The sequence below is a fragment of the Tauraco erythrolophus genome, chromosome 1 (assembly GCF_009769465.1).
Source record: "Tauraco erythrolophus isolate bTauEry1 chromosome 1, bTauEry1.pri, whole genome shotgun sequence".
NCBI lineage: Eukaryota > Metazoa > Chordata > Aves > Musophagiformes > Musophagidae > Tauraco > Tauraco erythrolophus.
The window spans coordinates 106,721,446-106,741,512 of record NC_141465.1 but is presented as its reverse complement, the minus strand read 5'-3'; the positions used below and the strand labels follow the sequence as shown (position 1 = coordinate 106,741,512).

At 40.3% G+C, this 20,067-nt stretch overlaps 1 protein-coding gene across 27 annotated transcripts in view; it reads left to right on the top strand.

Annotated features, from left to right (window-relative positions):
• The window catches only part of ATP7B (ATPase copper transporting beta), a 29,835-nt gene extending 13,434 nt beyond the window's left edge, over positions 1 to 16,401 (top strand). For 3 of the 27 annotated variants that reach the window (XM_086612347.1, XM_086612276.1, XM_009980248.2), the window contains 17 exons: positions 577 to 653; positions 1,017 to 1,191; positions 1,903 to 2,136; positions 2,322 to 2,413; positions 2,572 to 2,699; positions 3,815 to 3,969; positions 4,180 to 4,314; positions 5,057 to 5,251; positions 6,728 to 6,910; positions 8,775 to 8,927; positions 9,273 to 9,288; positions 10,307 to 10,453; positions 11,781 to 11,923; positions 13,322 to 13,525; positions 13,636 to 13,753; positions 14,547 to 14,649; positions 16,137 to 16,401. In XM_086612347.1, coding sequence (XP_086468473.1) covers positions 577 to 653; positions 1,017 to 1,191; positions 1,903 to 2,136; positions 2,322 to 2,413; positions 2,572 to 2,699; positions 3,815 to 3,969; positions 4,180 to 4,314; positions 5,057 to 5,251; positions 6,728 to 6,910; positions 8,775 to 8,927; positions 9,273 to 9,288; positions 10,307 to 10,453; positions 11,781 to 11,923; positions 13,322 to 13,525; positions 13,636 to 13,753; positions 14,547 to 14,649; positions 16,137 to 16,401 — 2,523 coding nt within the window. Of the gene's footprint in view, positions 1 to 576; positions 654 to 1,016; positions 1,192 to 1,902; positions 2,137 to 2,321; positions 2,414 to 2,571; positions 2,700 to 3,814; positions 3,970 to 4,179; positions 4,315 to 5,056; positions 5,252 to 6,727; positions 6,911 to 8,774; positions 8,974 to 9,077; positions 9,099 to 9,272; positions 9,289 to 10,306; positions 10,454 to 11,780; positions 11,924 to 13,321; positions 13,526 to 13,635; positions 13,754 to 14,546; positions 14,650 to 16,136 lie in introns of all 27 variants that reach the window. The other 24 variants (XM_086612298.1, XM_086612291.1, XM_086612242.1 and 21 more) reach the window with 20 other exon arrangements.
• The last annotated feature ends 3,666 nt before the right edge of the window (positions 16,402 to 20,067 follow it).

The following is a 20,067-nucleotide window of genomic DNA, read 5'->3' as shown; positions in this document are numbered from 1 at the left end:
ACTGAAGCATCAGTCAGAACTGGCTTTTTGTGTGTGTTTGTTTCTGGGATGATTCGCCCTGCAGTTTATTTTTTTACAGGTTTAAGCTGATTCTAGCCACTTTGATTTTCAACTTCAGGTGTATCTACTCAACTGTAGTGTTAAGGAGATACTTGCAAGGTTGACTAGCCCAGGGACTTGTATGTTTTTACCTTCCTTTGTGATATTTCCCAACTCTCATACTTATTCCAGTGGAGATGAAAGGGTGTAAATTTCCCTTGAGGAGGAGGGCAGCAGAACTCCAGCTTTCAGTGGGAGCTTCCTGTGCCTAAGAAACCTGGAACACTTAGTGCATCTATACACTGTGTCCATGTATAGGTAGCAGAAATCCTTTGCAGTCCACATTTTGAGTACTGTCTGAAATATCCTCATATGTTGGCAGGATCTAAAAATAAATAAGAAGTTGGCATTTATTAAATATGAAACAGTGTCCTTTTCTGACATTTCTTCTAAAAGTGGTGTCATTTAAACGTGTTATAAGTAATATGGTTAGTTTAATCAAAACTAACGTGTCTTTCCTCCTCTTCCAATAAAAAGGAAATTGGCTTTCATGCTTCCGTGGCTAGAAGAGTTCCAGGTGCACATAACCTGGATCATAAAAAGGAAATACAGGAGTAAGTATTTCTCTTTCTCTCTCACTAATGAATGTGTATAAATCACCTCTTGTAACTTACCTCCCTCCCACTTCCCAATTAATTTAGCTTATCCTTGTGTAAAGCGTATTTAATTTTATGATTTGCCATTTGGTTCAAGTACTTTTATTACTTTCATTAGTTTCAGTGTTTAACTGATAGTCTATACAGTTAAACATGTAGGAGACACTGAAACTGTCTCGAAGTGTTGGATCTTTCCCAAATATCCTGAAACTGTGTGTTAGTACAGTACTAATACCCCAAGCTCTGCACTGCAAGTGCACTGTTTGACCTGCGTATTGCGGGGTGTACGACAACCAGGGATTTACAGCTTCTACTTTTCAGGTGGAAGAAGTCTTTCTTGTGCAGCCTACTGTTTGGTATCCCTGTCTTGATCCTAATGATTTATATGCTAATACCTGACGGTGAGAACCATGGGTCTATGGTGCTGGAACAGAATCTCATTCCTGGATTATCTATTTTGAATCTTCTCTTCTTTGTCCTGTGCACTTTTGTTCAGGTATGTCCACAGTACTTCGTAGGGGTTTGCTTTTTATTCATCTCCCATTTATGTAATCTGATGTGATAAAGACAAGAAACAGGAAAGGTTTAGTGGATTAGCCGAGCCCTCTTGTCTGTACCACCTATGCAGGACGAAGTGACACTTTTCCGCTAGTTATCTATTCTGGAATTGCTCTACAGCTTTTACTCCTGCCAAAGTCACGTCAGATAGTTTTCCAAGTGGGGAAGGTAGTGTTAAAATGAAGAGATACCTGTTAAGCCACAAGCTAACTGGGTAGCTATGGGTAAGTTCCTTCAACTTCTGTGGCTTATTTACTTTGCACTGCTGAGGGAAAGGATGATATTTAGCTGGCAGAGTTGTTCTGAGAAAAAGGAAGGGCAAGTGAGAGGATGACAATGGAGTCAGCCTCCACTAACTCCACTGAAGTTATATCAATATAAAATTTGTATGGGACAGCAATGCCTTCCCTTATCATAGAATCATAGACTGGCATAGGCTGGAAGGGACCTTAGAGATCATCTAATCCAACCTCCCTGTCATGGGCAGGGCTGCCTCTCAACTAGATCAGGCTACTTATACTTATTATAAACTACTACGTGTTTATAATTCTGCTACAGGCAGTATTATGTACTCTCTGTTTTCAGTTATGTACTCTCTGCTTTCACTGCTGTCATCTTAATATGAGCCTGTCCATGCTTAAACCAACAGTTTCTTGGTGGATGGTATTTTTACGTACAAGCTTACAAATCGCTGAAGCACAAGACAGCCAATATGGATGTGCTCATTGTACTGGCCACGACGATTGCTTATGTGTATTCGTGTGTGATCCTGTTGGTAGCAATAATTGAAAAGGCAGAGAAAAGCCCTGTCACTTTCTTTGACACTCCTCCGATGCTGTTTGTGTTCATTGCCCTTGGGAGATGGCTGGAACACATAGCAAAGGTAACTCATCTTCACACTAATTATTGTGTATTTATGATAAGAGCAGAATAAAACTATTCAGAGGAATTTTGAGTCAGATGTTTCTGATGTAGCCTGTATTATGCAAGATCATTCAGAGTTCATTGTGTTAAGTAGACATCAGCATTTATATATCTCAATATATCTTAAACATTTCTGTTTCTTAGAGTAAGACCTCAGAAGCTCTTGCTAAACTTATATCTCTTCAAGCCACAGAAGCCACTGTGGTGACTCTTGGACCTGACCACTCTATCATCAGGTAAATATTTATGAACCAACACCCCTTCAGCTTACCTGAGTGCACAGAGTAGGCTTGATGCAGTTAATGTGAAAGCATTATTATTCTTTTGAAGAATAATAATGAGTTATTCTTTGATGATGTAAATAATCTCTCTGTTCTATTTGTGTCTTTTGCAGGGAGGAGCAGGTAGCTGTCGAACTGGTTCAAAGGGGTGATATTGTGAAGGTTGTTCCTGGTGGAAAGTTCCCAGTGGATGGAAAGGTCATTGAAGGCAGTTCTATGGCAGATGAGTCTCTCATTACTGGTAACTTCCCTTACACTTACACAAAGAAGTGAATTCTTCTAGAACACTTTCTTACAAGAAGAGAGAGCAGACCCGACCCAAAAGCTGCTGTCTGAATAACCTCCCACCTTAATGGACGCTGTGCCTGGCCTTTGTGAGCTTGAATCCAAGTCCTGCATCTGCACACACCCTAAAAAGCTGAAGAATTTCCGCTCAGTTTGGTTAATTTTACTAATGTACTGATGGGATGGGTAGAGTCTAAACACTATTGTCATTATTCCGGAGATCTGGTGGGAGTTTCCCCTGGAATGTGTTTGTAGAGATGGTACCTTCTCAGAAAGAACTTCTAAAGGACGATGGGGAAATATTGCTGAGATGCAGGGGTGTGTATGCATGGGCACTGAACAGGGCTTCTGACAGGGATCTGCCAGTGAGCAAGAAGAGAGAAAGCAAGCCTCATGACTTGATGCTCATTAAGGGTCATGGGACTTTTTCACAGCTTCCGAAATTTTAGTTTCATTTTGTAAATATAATAAGGATTTACTGCATCATGCAGTTCTTATAAACAAGGTAAAGGATATGAAAACTTTACATTGGCATTGGCTCACTTGTTTTAGTTATGTATTTACTCTGCTTGGGCAACAGGGACACCCTTAGTTTAAGAGAACCAGTCATTATCACTAACCCTAAAAACAGAGAAAATAAAGGTTTTGTGGAGCTAGCATTCTTGGAGAGGCAGCATGAGAACAGGAGCTTTGCCACAGAGACAACTTTTCTAGTCTTTGAAAAGCAAGAGTGGTGGAAATAAAGACAGATTGCTCAAACTCCCATGGCTGTGCAAAGCAGTAATTGGAGAAATTCTTAGTTCCTTTTTCAATCAATTTACTCCTGGCCCTTTTATGGCATACTGAAGGGTTAGGACCAAGGAAACACCATTTGCTTTGAAACTAGACCTAGAAAAAGGTTTATAGAAGTATCATAGGACTTATACATGTCTTCACTAGACAGAGATATACAATATGTGATTTCTTGTCATTGTTGCTGATTTTGCCAGCATACAGTGAGCTGTGTGCTAATGAACTGTGTTCACTGTTATATGTGGTATTGCCTCATTTATTCTTATCTTTTCTTTCTAGGGGAAGCTATGCCAGTCACGAAAAAGCCTGGGAGCACAGTGATTGCTGGTTCTATAAATGCACATGGCTCAGTTCTTGTTAATGCAACTCATGTTGGTAATGATACCACTCTGGCACAAATCGTGAAATTAGTGGAAGAAGCTCAAATGTCAAAGGTAAAAATAATAGAAAAGAAAGACTATTCACAGATTTTGATTACATAAGAAAAAGGTTCTATATGTTTATATATTTACTTGTTCAACAAGCTGTATGTTTTCTAGACTTCAAAAAAGAATCAGATGAAGAATATTAGGTATTTTCATGAACTCTACATACTTATGTGTTTCGATCATAAACAAACAAATACATATTTTTCTTTTTTATAGGCACCCATCCAGCAACTGGCAGATAAGTTTAGTGGATATTTTGTTCCATTTATCATCATCATTTCAACAGTGACATTGATAGTATGGATCACAATTGGTTTTATAAATTTTGATGTTATTCAAAAATATTTTCCTGTAAGTAATTTCATTAAGAGCTGGATTTTGGTGTTAGGATATCTTCCAGTGTAATTAACAAACCTCTGTGTGTAAGCTTTGATGTTGCAACCTGGCAAATACTTTTGTACAACATGATGTTTTCTACACAGAGCAGATAATTGCACTAATTAAAATCTGTCTGCAGGTATAAAATATACCTTTGCATTTACCCCTTAGTTCTGCCTGGGGTTCCTACAAACTGAAATTGTCGGCAGTCTTTCTGGACTAAACGTGATCTAATGCTGCATTGCAAGGAACTGAACCATTCCTATATTGCTTGGCATTTTTTTGGACATCCTTGTTGCTGATGGCAGGTGGTAGGTTTGGCGTTAGAAAGAAGATGAGCTTCTGTTATCTTTAGGATGTGTATTTGCTCTGCTCAGCAACTGTGGGTACCTGTCTGTGTACCTGGAAATAGGGTTCTCCTTTGCTAAGCTATAAGGAAATGCCAGCAAGTTATGTTGTCATCCAGGAGCCTGAGAGCAGAGTCGAGCATATGTGTGCTTGAGTAGAAGAAAATCCAGAAAATACTGCCATAAGCAATTTGTCACATTGACCTTTCTCTACCATTGTAGTAACAATAATAGATTGCTTTCCTATACTGGAGGTTTCCAGGTAAATATGTTTTTTGAAATAGCTATGATTGATTGTATATCTATGTTATCTTCACATATGTCAGCAATCATATCTCTCTCTCTTTCCCCCTTCCCTCTTCTTGCAGAATCAGAGCAAACAAGTTTCAAAAGCTGAACTAATACTGAGGTTTGCGTTTCAAACGTCAATCACCGTGCTGAGCATTGCATGCCCGTGTTCTTTAGGCTTGGCTACCCCCACAGCTGTGATGGTGGGCACAGGAGTTGCTGCGCAGAATGGTATTCTCATCAAAGGTGGAAAACCCCTGGAAATGGCACACAAGGTTAATAGTTCACTCTGTACTTTTGTACCTTATCCAGCTGTTGCTACATGAAATAAAATTTCCCAGGAAATCTTCCTGGACCAGAGAAAGACTGCAGAATGTTGTTTGTTTTTCATTCTGTTGATTGCTGCCCATTAAGATAAAGAAGACAGATCTGACCTTCTTTCTTCAAAGCAGTCACAGCAAAGTGTTGAGAGCCAATAGTTCCTGCAATCTCATGCCAGTGAGGCTGCTAATCTTCTGCATGACCTCAGAGGTTTCTGACTTTTGCACTCTTTATCTCTTCTGCAAAAGAGCCCAATAATCCAGTGTTTTCCTTCTTTCCTCAGTGAGCTGTTGTGAAATGCATATTGTTCATGATCAGTAGTTTTAAACATAGGATGTAAGAGAAAAACGGAATGATCTGAAGTTCTTTTAGTGTATAGAAAAAAGATGGAAGGGAGGCAGAAAAAGCCCTTCAAAGACAGAAAACTGATGAAAAGAGGAGGAAGAGGAGGAAATTGAAGGAGAAGGAGGTTTGACATGTCCACAGCCAGTGAAAAGAATGCGAGTTTAAACCATGCTATGGTACACTGGATTAGACATAGGCAGAACATTTTAAGTGAAAAGTATAGTAAGAATAAGTTAATCAGACTGATAATATTTGTTCTTACTGGACATTATAAAGGACAGACCAGAATTTTCTCCAAGACTTTGCAAAAAAATAAAAAATGACTGCTAATTAGCGTCAGGACTTTTTACCTTTTGAATCTAAGTGAGGCTAGGATCAGGGTTTGGAAAATTAGGTGACCTCTTGGATTCTGGAAAGCTAGTGGGTTGGAATAGCTGGAAATGGAAATAGTGCCTACTTTGTTGAATTTTTTGGTTAGTGTGTTTCTCTGTACCATGTTTATTTTCAAGACCCATTGGGCTGGCTAACAAGTGATCGCTGAATTTGGTGAATAGCATGAGGTTGAGTTTGGTTAGGTTATTGTTTCTGGAACTTGCTGCATCATCTTGCACTCTTCCCACCTGCTCATATCACCAAATAACTTCCAGAGTCCTCTTTCCTCAGTGCTACTATTAACTGTTTAGAACAGCATTTGTAAAAGCCCTGCTTGCATCGTATACCTTGCAGGTAAAAGTGATTAAGGAGCCATTACGTGAGTCCTGCATGTGAATACATACACACACACACACAAAGGACAGCACAAGACCCGAAGTGACTGTGTTGTCTGAGATCCTGATATAGATACAGGATGATGTTGTGGCTTCAGTGAAATCACTGTATAGTGAACGAATAAGAAAGCATAAGGAGATGTACTGTACAGATAGTGCAAGGTACATACAGGAATCACTACTTTTGTAAGTTTATTGCGTCTTGGTGTGGATGTAGTCAACTGATTATTAAGGCCTTGCCTGTATTTATGCACCTAAAGCGTATGAGGATCCCTATGCTTGCAGGGCTTAGGCAGTAACTCTGGTTTATTCTTGCAGATCAAGACTGTGATGTTTGATAAAACTGGGACCATCACCTGTGGAGTTCCTAAAGTCATGAGGGTGCTTTTGCTGGGAGACACGGCTGTGCTCTCTCTGAAGAAGGTGCTGGCGGTGGTTGGCACTGCAGAAGCCAGCAGCGAGCATCCTTTAGGAATGGCAGTCACTAAATATTGCAAAGAGGTACGTAGCCTTCGTGTTTCATCTAAGGCCTGAAGGGATCTGTGCAAATGCAGCAATGTTGTATGAAACGAGCAAGTCCCAGAGGGGCAGGCCTGCCTGAAAAGTGACAGACTGGAAAGCTGGCAGATTTTATAATTGTGCATTTAGTCTGAACAATACCAGAAGGCACATTCTAAGCTTTGCTTTTCTGGTAATGCTGTGGAGTTCTCAAGCAAAATCTTACAAAGTTTTTCCTGAACTAGTGGGAAAAGAAAGATTGTGGAATATGTGCAGGAGGAATACTTATGCTCAAAATAGCGTTGTGAAGCAAATGTGCGTGGTGATGTTTCGTATGTTACCTGATTGTAGTCACTTCTATTAGTCACTTGCTTATCTGATTAGACAAAAAACTTTGAAACCTCAATATTAAACTGTGATATTTGTGAATATCACGAATGAATTAATAGATTACTCAAGTCTTTGCAAATTTTGCAAATCTTCAAAGGTCATTTAAATATGACATGTGTTACTCAAATGTTTCCGGAAGAATGAAGCACAAATAGTAACCAAATAGGAAGCATGGTTTAAAGAAATAATTTATTTCTGCTAAGATAAGTCATTAATTTTACATTTTCTGTTTTCAAATTTGTCTTAGTTCCCTGACACTTCTGTAGTCATCCCATGCACCAGTTATTACTGGATCATGGCTTATACGAATTGCAATGCTATACTGTTTGCTTATATTCTTACCACCTGCTTTATCGTCCCTGTGTTATAAAAACTGAAAGGTACACGTAATTCCAACTTCCAGAGACAAACAAGACTAACTTGTTTATAAACTGGTGTTCGCTTTTCTCATCTTGAAGGTACTCATTGGCTTCTCTCCTTAGCTCAATAGAAAGACTGTTTGCTTGTCATCCAGCCAGATCACTCCAAGAGCTAGATACAGTTTTTTCACTTACTTTTACATGTATATAGGCAGACTGATCCCTCACAGCCCCTTGGCTGTGAGGTTAATTGGAAGTTGCATCTTTTCAGAACCTGTATGACTTATTGTTACAGTGTTTCTCTTTAGTTCCTAGTCTTGGCTGAGGTCATGAACCACCAATGTAACTGTGTAACTGCTTGGTCCTTGAACTACCAGATGAAACTGTACTTTATGGCTTGCTGCTAGGGCTGAGACCTGGATGTGATCTGTATGGCTGCCCCTTTCTAGAAGTCTAAACCACAGCATGTCCAGAACATCCTTATTTTTAGATCATAGAATCATAGAATCATAGAATGGTTAGGGTTGGAAGGGACCTCAAAGATCATCTAGTTCCAACCCCCCTGCCATGGGCAGGGAAACCCTCCACTACACCAGGTTGCCCAAAGCCTCATCCAACCTGGCCTTGAACACCTCCAGGGATGGGGCATCCACAGCTTCTCTGGGCAACCTGTTCCAGTGCCTCACCACCCTCAGAGTGAAGAATTTCTCCCTTATATCTAATCTAAATCTCCCCTCTTTCAGTTTAAAGCCATTACTCCTTGTCCTATCACTACACGCCCTTGTAAAAAGTCCCTCTCCAGCTTTCCTGTAGGCCCCCTTTAAGTACTGGAAGGCTTCTATAAGATCACCCCGGCGCCTTCTCTTCTCCAGGCTGAACTCTCTCAGCCTGTCTTCAGAGGAGAGGTGCTCCAGCCCTCGGATTGTCTTCGTGGCCCTCCTCTGGACTCGCTCCAGCAGCTCCATGTCCTCCATGTGCTACTGATGCTCCATGCTGCTTTTCTGTCAGTCAGTCATTGTCAAGAGGAGGAATGAGACCTTTTTTCCACAGGAGTTATCTAATATGTGTACACCATGTGAGCAGCACAGACTAATGATGAACTGTGATTACATCCACAGGAACTTGGCACTCAGAGCCTGGGATACTGCACTGACTTCCAGGCAGTCCCGGGCTGTGGCATCAGCTGCAAAGTTGGAGGTGTTGAAGCTGTCCTGGGCATAGCCGAGGAGGATCTTGATAAACTGGACACTAAAAGGAGCAGGGACAGTGGTGCTCCTCTGGGAGATAACGTGCTGATCACGCTCTCCGAATCACATGGTATGTCTGCCCCCGAAGTGACCGCCAGTCGCAATGTGAGGCCTAATGGATGAACAGTGCCAATCACTGTAAACCAATCCTATTAGACTAGGAACAACAGAGAGGTGGATTTATGGCAGAAAGGGGCAAAGAACACAAGGGACAAGAATGCACCTTAATAAATATTGAAGTCTTTCCCGTAGTCTCTATTGCTCTTTGATTCAGAACCTAAATAAGAGCTTAGGTGCTACAGTGATGGGTGCTCAAAAAGTCCTTACAATACATAAGCCATACCCAGCAATGTTCCTTTTGGATAGAAGAATGGTCCAGCAGAGGGTAAAGTTTACCAATTAGCATTATCTTCCCATTTAGAGCAGTTACCTTTAACATACATTATCTTGCTACTACTTTTTATATCCTACCCTTTAGTTCCATATTAACTTGGACCTTTTGTTTTCTGTTCATGTATCTCTCAAGGCACTTACTTGAAAAAAAATCTATTCGGCAGATGCACAATAAAGCGCGTTATATCTTCAAACCAAGTTTCAGTGCCTCATGTTTTTGATTAGGCAAATTCATTTGTTTTTGTTTCAGGCTTTGTGGAAGCCACTTTGCTCTTTTGTAGTGTAGGAGAGAAAAAAAAAGTATTTAAAAGCTTCCTTAAGAAGCTCATCAGTTCTCTTCAGAAGACTGTGGCTCTGCTGACCTTTTTGAGAAAGCTCGTAGAAGAATTAAATAAAATAAGAACTTTAATCATCGGAACTGTGCCATGATGTTAATGATGTAGTATTTTTTCTCACCTGCTTCATACGGCTCTTGTGAAGTTGGATTGAATTCATAATGAGGTGCTTTACATACTGTTTCATTGTTTGTTAGAACAAAACTACTTTTTTTCTTACCAGAAATAGCCTTTATATTTGAAAGAAGTCATTAGTTGTGAGAACAAAGCAGCATGGCACTTATGAAATGTGCATACTGCACTTACCCAGAAAAACAATGCCAACTGGCAAAGGCAAATAGAGGCAAATACTCCCATTAAGTTCATGACGCAGTTCTGTGTATAAACAGGCACAGATTGAGTCCTGAAGCAGAAAAGTTTTATGAGGCTGTCTTCACGTAGTGCCTATGCATTTCTGTTTGACCATGACAGCAGCACTTCAACAAGACTCATTCTGTTTGTGTCTTGGGTGTGACCATTGCCAGTCTGGAACACACACAAAAAAATAAAATTAGGAAAACCTCTTCAGAATATCTTTCTGAAGCTAATGCAACCTGATGTTGTCATCCTTAAGCATCTCTGGCTTGTGTTCGCTATTTTTGAGTTGCTTGTTTTTCTTTTTGTTTGCGCGCAAAGGTCCATCAACTTGTCGTACGTACTTGGTGTTGATTGGAAATCGCGAGTGGATGAGACGCAATGGCTTGCATATTGCAAATGATGTCAACGACGCAATGACAGACCATGAAATGAAAGGACAGACCGCCATACTAGTGGCTATTGATGGTAACTGCTGTGCTTCGATGTGACTTAATAAATATCAGTTGATGCTACCACTGAATGGAAAAAAACCAAACTTTGGAGCAATTGATCAGTGGCTTAGTCAAGAAACTACTAATGTTTTAGCGCAGAACTGCTTGTGAACTGCAGAATATCAAGGTGTTCTTAAAGGAAGCTTTTACCTCAGAACAGCGTTTATAAGATTTTGTTGGGTAGTTTTTAGTTTAAGTGTTAATTCCTGAACCTCCTGCTGTCTAGGACTGTTGTTCAGAAAAGCAGTGCCAGTACAGTGGCATGTCCTGTCCTGATTTTACATCACTTAAGGATCACATGCCACCCTATTGCGTCACTGATTTCAAAACATTTCATGAATAAACATGGTGATTCATTAGATCATTCAAGTATAATAGATTAGACTAAATGAGTTTTGCCAGAGGGGTTCTGTTCTGTGCTGCGCAGAAAGAGATCCCAGACAATACCTTAATATGAGAAACTGCTCTAACGGTGATAGATTGCCAGTGCATCTGGGATCTTGCAATGGGGCCTCTGATTCAATTACTTAATAAATATTCCTGGTGCTCCTCTAGAGCCATTTTCAGAGACATTTGTATGTCTCAGCCTGGGCTCCATCAGCAGCCCAGCAAAATGAAGTGCTCTTAACATGGAAATAAGGGCTCTGATGTACAACTGGCATTCCTATCACTGCTAGTGATGGCAAGTAGAGATACAGGGGTGAAAAACCTACTTAAGTCCTTACTTTTGAAAGGTAATATGCACTGATAAACCAATGTGAGATTTTTGTAAGTCACACGAAGGAAACGTGGATGCACCTTTGAGTCAATGTGTTGGAAGGCAGGTGCAACATTGTATTTATTAATTGTAATAGAGATCCAACCCGGAAAGATTAAGGAACATAAAACCAGATAGTCTGTATGCTTCCTCCTGGAGCAGTAACTTCAACATCTGACCTAGCCACAAATACCAAAACTTTCTCTGGCCCACTATTGTAATTGTTAATACCATAAAACCTAGAAGTCAGGCACATTGAAAAGCTACCCTCCTCTTCTCACCTTCCTCCTGTTCCCTAAATATCAAAGGTATTTGTTGTTCGATCTGAAACAGAAAAATGAGAAAAGTGTGTGTGTGTAAGAAAGAGACCATAACTTAGAAAACTGTAGGAAGTTGTTCAGGCTTATGGGTGTCAGTATGAGTGTCAGTGCCTGGAGTGTGTTATTTCACAAGCTGCCATGGTGTGATGGAGGGGAAGACCTGTTATTTTGCTGCCACTTTGCCTCACACAGTTGTATCTTACAGAAAACTTTTCTTTGTGCAGGTGTGTTGTGTGGAATGATCGCAATAGCAGATACTGTCAAGCAGGAGGCAGCCCTTGCTGTGCACACGCTGAAAAACATGGGAATAGATGTGGTGCTGATAACGGGGGACAACAGAAAAACTGCAAAAGCCATTGCTACTCAGGTATCTGCTGCTTTGCGTTTCAAAAAAATACACGATGAGGTTCTAAAACTCTGCTTACCCCAGTGAATTTGGAGCAGGAACTCAGAATTTCCCTGGATACGTTAAATGAAGGCTAATTTTTCTTGAATTGCATTGAAAATCAGGTCAGGTCAATGGCATAATAAAGGCCAGGGGCTGCATTAAGATCCCACTGAAGACAAGCAGTCAGTACTTCTCTAGAGGTACAGTTTCCTGCAGTTATTAGTCCGTTGCTGAACTGGAGCCTCCTGCTTCCCTTCACTGAAAGGCAGTCATATTTGGTTAGTGACAAAGGAAAGTTCCTTTAAGGTCCAGTCCTGTTCCCAATAAGGGAAGTGGAGATTTGTCATTATCTTTAAGAGTAACATAGTAATAACAATAAGAATTATTGTTAAGAAGCATAGCAGTCTAGAAGAGGTTGGGTTTATATGAGGTTTCCTTAATCTCAAGCTATAAATGTTGCTCCAAAGGCAAAGCCAAATTCTCACTCAACCTTGCTACGTTTCCACCCTCTCCATCTTCGTTTTTCCCTTTGCATTCGTCTACTTCTAATCTACATGTGCCACCTTGCTTTCCTAAGGTATCCCACCACACAGCTAACTTAGCTGGCACTGTGGTATGAACGTTCTCATATGCTGTGAGGTCTGTTTTGTTTCTTGGTGTGATGCCTTAATCCTTCTCTTATTTTGATTCGTGCTTTCACTTTTATGTTCAATTGTGGTAAAGCACTTTCTCACCCCACCTTTCATTGTTAAGAGAAGTCTTTCAGAAACAAACTTTGCTTTACGGTTCCAGGCACTCAAGTGAAGCTTTCAAACAAGCTTAGTCTGTGCCAACCTACATTTTCATTGAATTTTTGGCTATTAGATCCTTTCCAATGGAAAAATGGTAAGTCAGTCCTATAAACTTTTAAAAACGTTACTTTTTGAAAGGTTAAAAGACAGCTTCTACCTTGTGTAGTGAAAAGCTGATCTCTGCCTGGTGAGGCAGCCAAACCAGGGCCATTATCTCAACCCTTTTCAGTACACCACCCTGTTTTTCAACTACAGCACTAAAGCCATTGGTGGCACCTCCATATTAGTAGAGATGTGGAGAAGTGCAAGTGTTTAGCCAGCCATCTGCTTTGTTTTCATAGTTTCCCTGAGAGCATGGTTTTTCCCAGCAGCTCTGCAGTAAAGATGGAGGGAGTTGTTATCAGTCCCTTTCTTATGCCAAAGGCATGTCGCTTTTCAGCTTTCTGTGTAACTTGCAAGCGTTTCCTCCACCAGAATCAGTTTGGTTGATCTTCCTATGTTTCCTCTTCACGCAGAACAGCAAATGGCTCTTCCTTTTAGCATGAAGCATATCACCAACTGGGTATGTTTCTTTCTTTGTACATAGGTTGGGATCAAAAAAGTCTTTGCTGAGGTTCTTCCTTCTCACAAGGTTGCAAAGGTCCAGGAGCTCCAAAATGGGAGGAGGAAGGTTGCAATGGTTGGTGATGGAGTCAACGATTCCCCTGCACTCGCCAGGGCTGATGTTGGAATTGCAATTGGAACGGGCACCGATGTTGCCATTGAAGCAGCAGATGTTGTTCTTATCCGGGTGAGCACTGCAGTTTTGGCCTGTCCTCTTGTATCACTGACACTCCTCTTTTTGTTTTGATATTCTGAAGGCTGCATGTGGAAAACTTTCAATGCTCTTCTGTCTTGCAGAACGACTTGCTGGATGTAGTTGCCAGTATTCACTTATCAAAGAGAACAGTTCGAAGAATACGAATAAATCTGATTCTTGCCTTAATTTATAATATGCTTGGAATACCCATAGCAGCAGGTATGTGATTGCCAGAGCTCGACTTGTTGAAGATAGCAGCACAGTTGAGTTCGGTGGTGCCTCTCGCAAGGTTTCCTGCTCAAGCAACCAAAGAGAGGTTCCTAGGGTATTTAAAACTCGGAAGAAGGAGGACAAGATAAATACATTATTTTTTTTTCATGTTGTAGAAAAAAAAATCTTTGTTCCCCAAATTTTAAACTCTTAGGAATAAATTCTTATATGATGAAATTAAAATTATGCTCTTACTTCGCATAGCCATACTTGGGGATTAGTTTCTGTGTATTCAAACCCAGCTCTAATCAGAGATACCAGCCGCCTTCTGAGTGCTCCCTCTTTTATACATCCTGAATCACATGTTTTCTCTCCTATTACCTGCATTCTTTCTGCTTCTGTCAGATATCTTCTCATGCTCCAAATTTCTCCTTAAAACTCACTTCAGGCATTCCTCTTTTTCTTTATGAATAAGTTCTCCCTCCTTTGCCTGGACTATTGCCTTGTCTTTCTGTTGATTTTGCTTCATTTCGTATGTGCAGAATAGCTGGGAGGGACAAACAGTCTTACCTTGTGACTGCAGTCTTGTAGCTGAATTGGTGCAAAGGTCATCCCTTGCAATGGAAGGGACATATTTAAAAATATGGGAGTAAATATATATTGATCTAGTTGTGTTTATGGAGGTCTCAGCAAGTCACGTTGTGGAGCTACTGATCTGTTCTATGATATGCAGGGACAGAAATGTCTGTATTCTGTATTGGGACAGGCATCTCTGGCTGATGTCCATATGTCTTTTTGCTAGGTGTCTTCATGCCTGTTGGCCTCGTGCTTCAGCCTTGGATGGGATCAGCTGCAATGGCAGCTTCTTCTGTGTCCGTTGTGCTGTCTTCCCTGCAGCTGAAGTGGCAAGTTATCTTACGCTAAGCAATTGGGGAACCATGGGCAGCACTGCTGCTGTGACTCGTGAAGCTTTGTACGCCTAAAAGTACCTGATGGTCCTTTAGCTTGGAGCTGTTTTGTCTAATTCTAGGCTCCAAAAGAGACAGATGTCACTATTATGAACACATCTGGACTAAGACAATACTGAGCATTCTTTAACTAGCAGCTAAAAGAGTGGCTGGATGCTACCTGAGCACCTTTGTTGGATATCTAGTTCAATACCAAGTGAGGAAATGGTCAGCACTGGTTTTGCGGTGAATATTAAGTGAACAAATAATTCAAAAGACAGTTCTCCATGATGTAGCAGTAGATTTTTTTAAAAAAGATTTGTACCTGGTTTTATTTTTTTTGTCTTAATTTAGCCAAACAGGGAAGCAGTGTATTTATTCTTTTGCACCTTGCTACAAATTAAGTATTGTGCTCTACTTTTTTGGAAGTGAATCAATTTCTGAACTATAACAAGATTTTTCAAATTCTATTAATTTTTTTATGCTACGTTTTTTGAATGCTCTTTTTGAGTGCAGTCACAGTCACAGTGGACCTGTTTTTAACAGCATTGTTAGCAAACATCTTTCAAAAATAAGACTTTTTATGGTGTCTGAAATTAGTCCAAACCTTCAAATATTTCTACAGTAGCTGGAGTCTTCTGTATAGTATAGCATAGCATAATATAGTATAGTGCAGTACAGTTCAGTGTAGTGTAAACTAATATAGGAAATCTGTTGCAGCATCATGGTTCTGACCTGCAAATGCTCAATGAGACCAGAATCTATAATAAAAACTATGTATGTGCTCATATCTATTTGCAGAATCAGCCCTACCACTGCAGGATTTTCATCCTAAAAAACTTTCTGTGTGTAGTTATCCAAAAGATGAAAAATTTCTATAAAGATATCCTTTTATTCTTCAATTATTTTGATCTTGTGCTGATTACATTGTTTGGACACAATTGTGTTAGATATTGAGAACCCCTCGAAACATATTTGGCTTCAGACTTATGGAAGCTGTATTACAATATGCTCTGTAGGACAATAACCTTCCTTGAAGCTTCACATCAGCTGAACAGAACTTGGGATTCCAAAGAAAACGATAATACATATACGTGAAGAAGACCATGCGTACTTGCCATTGCTGGGCTTTTTTTGACCTAGAGTATATTGAATCATAAAGTGGATTTTGGGTCATCAAATCCATTCCCCTGCAATTGTTTACTATGAACCCTTTCCCAATTCAGCAAACTGATAATTTTTCTTAAAGAACTTCATTTTGAGAGGTTTACTTTTACTATTGAAATGTTTTAATGCCATGTGACCTGTAGTCGTAGCCATTAACGTTGCGTCTGAGGTGCAGGCAACATTTAGGTTATTGGAAGTTTCTGATTTGTTCTAATGCTGAAGTCGCTTCTACACATTGGCCTGTTGGTACTAAACATCTTCTCTCTTTCTCTTCTTAGTTATAAGAAGCCAGACCCAGAAAGTTATGAAGCACAAGCTCAAGGCCACATGAAGCCACTTACTCCTTCCCAAATCAGTGTTCATATTGGAATGGATGATAGGAGAAGGGATTCATCCAGATCAGCTCCTTGGGATCAGATTAGCCAAGTGTCTCTCTCTTCCTTGACTTCAGACAAGCTGCCGAGACGTAATGGTTTTGTTGAGGAGGAAGGGGACAAGTGGTCATTGCTCATGAGTGGAGGAGATGAAGAACAGTACATCTAAAGCACTGTATTCTTAGTACAGGAGGAAACCTTCCTCCTCACCAGTGACAGGAGGGACCGACTTGTGTCGTCACGAGCTTCAAGGTTGTAAGTGAAGAAGTCATTCCTTCAACTCACGAAAGAATTGCTACTCAGCTCAATGTTGGGTTGTATGGATTGTGGATTTTTTTCAGATCACCAGTTATTTCTAGTTATGGAAAGAATATGTGGCTCTATAATGAACTGGCTCCTTTGCACACAGCACTTAGTGAAATAATGTAAAATTGTCATTTTTATGATCTAAAAGAGTTTCTCTCTTCTGGACTGTTTGCTGGGCACCAAATTTCATACTTTTCACTCTTTCTAACTTTATTCTTTCAAAAGCACATGAAGCAAAAATATTTTCGGAGCTGCCAAATACTAATTTCTGTGTCCAAGTGAAAATAGTCATGGCATAAGGAGCTCTGTGGACAGAAGTTGTGTTTTTACACAGAATCCTAACTAGCTACGTCATTGTGAGGGCAGTTTGTGCTCAGGATTAGTGTGCATCTCATCTCCTTGGACCAAAAATGCTTTGCTGTTTCACTGACAGGCCTCAAAGATTTTTACTTGCTTTCAGGTTTTGCATCCTTTTGATGCACATTTCCATTTCTAAACTTGTTCTGTCATTCCCACTGCTCTCCTAGATTTTCTCTTTTGCTCCATATGAGCTCTTTTTCTCCCTTTCTTTGCACAAGATATCTTCTATGAGTTCTTACTGTGTTTACAGATATTCCTGTTTGGAACAAACTCCTTTAAGTCACCAGGAACTTTTCCATTCCTATTGAAGTCCACAAAGGCAGAGCAATTCCTGGTCCAAGTTAGCATATAATTTTCCTGTGGATACCTTCCAGGACCCTGTGAAGCTCCTGCCAGTTGGTCAGTAGTCTGTCCCTTCCCTCTGACAGAGTGAAGAATTTACGCCAGTGTGAGCGAGGGTGGTATTTACCGCTGTGTGACTGAGAGCAGAACTAGCACTGGTGTGACTCCAGCGTAGCTGAATGGAGTGAGTTTACTGCGTAAGTTAACGCCAGCTCAGCTTGCTGGTTGTTTAAAATGGAGCCACAATTTTAAATGGAGAAGGTGGAAAAAACGCCTTAAAATGTAGGATTTCTATTTGCTATGGTATTAATAACCTTTTCTGATGACAGAAGGACTTGAACTAAGAAGATGTGTAATAGCTTGAATTTTAATGTAAATTTGTATTCATGTTTTGGATTGGTTGTAATTTCCTCCTTCGCTCTAGTTTAATGGGAAATCAAGGTGCTGAACAACCCTTTTTTCACTTCAACGTCTTGACCAAAGCTTGCAGTAACTTTATCTCTGTGAATGTCAGATTCGTCCCTTAACACTCTTTAGTCAGGGCAGTAGGAATCAACAGCTTTAGTGCATTGAATCTGGTCCCGGGGTGCTGCATTGCTCAACTGAAGGACTCTGAAGAAAGCAGACCAGAATTTTATAGTCGAATCTAGAAGGCAAAAGAACAGGAATTACTGTGCTAAGCAATGTGAAATAACCACTTAATTTCACTGACTTAACTGTTTCCAACACGAGTTAAAATCCTGCTCCTCCCCATGTCAAAATGGAAAACAAGTCAAAAGGGAAAAGGATTGTGCTTAAAAGATCGAGCAGGTCTTCCTGTTCTCTCTTCCTCTTACTATTATATTTGAGCTTTCCTTAGCAAACATCAGCAGCACTGTCTTAAATATAATGACAAAGAAGTTTTAAAACTGTAAAGTCTCCTTATACGTGTAGAGATTACCTTCACAACGCACACTTTTCAAACATGCCGTAGGTGCCTATACATGTTCCCGTGGGGAAAATGGTCTACTGTTTCACTGCTTTATGTTTTCTTACCAGTGCTTACAGTAAAAATATTGTGGGTTTTTTTAAACAAACAAACAAATAACTTTGTGTCTTGGTTTTTCTTTTTTTGGAGGGGTACAGCAAAAAAAAAAAAAAAAGGTAAGCAGTGCTGGTTGGATTGCAGGGTGCATATGCACAATATAATTGCCAATGAGCAGTTTGGTTTATATGACATGGTGTGCAGAAGTCCCTGAGCTTGACTTAGCATGCTTTCCCCTGACAAAAATAAAGCCAAGAAATTCAACGAATTAATCTCTTCTGATGGGCCACATCTTTGAGCTGTTTGAAGCTGCAAGAAGTTCTGTGATAGATTTCAGCAGAACTGATACAGAGTCGGCTTGATCCCCACTTTTTGAATCTTTGCCAGTCAGTTTTCTGCCTATAATGCAACAACTACGAAAAATAGCATAGAAGTCAAAGATCATGATGTGTATATTCATAATTACAATGGGATAAGAGAGGTTTTGTGGATGATTGACGTGACTGCTTTGTGATCTAGGTCAGGCAGGGTAAGCAAGGAAAAGCAGATAGCATTGTATTATACGTTGAGGCAGGTGAAGTTGCAAGCATGTTGAAAGGTGGAATTAGGATTCAAAATCATCTTGAGAAATTGCCAGAACTGACAAACTTTGCAAACAAGAAAGAGAGGAATTAAAGATCAGCTTAGGAGAAAAAGCTCCGGTAGTTGGCTGGCATTCGTTTTGTGACCCATTCTAACAACACGATGATGCTGCAAAATGAGCAGAAACATTGATGTGTATAAAGGCTATATCATCTGTATGACATAACATACCTCTTTCTGTTCATCTCTGGAGAGGCATCAGCTGAAGTATCAGGTCTAGTTTTTTATGTCATACTTGTTAGGAAAAATTAGAGACAGTTCAGAAAGAGCAATGAGATTTAGCAGAAATCTAGAAAACATTAGAATGCAAATACGTGAGGATGAGAAACGTAAGAAGATCGAAGGAGTTTGAGTAGGTTTGCGAACAGAATACTCAAAGGAAATACAAGTCTCCAAACACGAAGAGAACAATTTATTCCTTTCATCTTTGCAGTGTCTTTTATGTTCTTGGTGGCTAGAACAAGAAATAATAGGCCTATTGAATCGAAGATGATTTAGATTAGTCACTGGGGAAGAACTGCCTAAGAGAAAAGATTATGGAGCAGTGGAAGAGATCGCTGAGGGGGGCTCTTCAGATGTGCATGGCAATCAGGCACACATCTCATGACAATGTGTTAGCCAGAGGTGAATCCTGCCCTGGGGTGGGCAACTGCCCTGGACAATCTCCTGACCTTCTGCCCAGACAGCTTTTCTCATATTTCTGTGAACATAATATGAACTGGAAAATTATTGGACTAGAGGACTGATCACACTTATCCTGCTTTCAAGAGGTGCCAAAGGACTGGAAAAAGATCATCTTTGACTTAATTTAATAACTTTAAATGAACTCGAAAATATGTTAAGGTTTCCTAACTTTATTTGTCTTAGAGTGTAAACTGCTGTGAAACTTGCATAAATGCCTGTAAGGAAATTAGAATAGCCACGCATAGTCAGGAGAAAGAAATGTAAGTGCTGGTCCTGACACTTGTCATCATGTGCTCTTGTTCAACCTGAACTGGCTCACTGGAGGGGCGTATGAAACGGAGGACAGTGTCTGCATTTCTGCGTAACACGATTCCTAGCTCTCCTTGTCTTCACCGGGACCATCTGCCTGCAGAGCCCCTGGCAGAGTGAGGTGCTGGCCCATGACTGGTGCTCTTCTGCGCTATAAGCCAAGTCTAG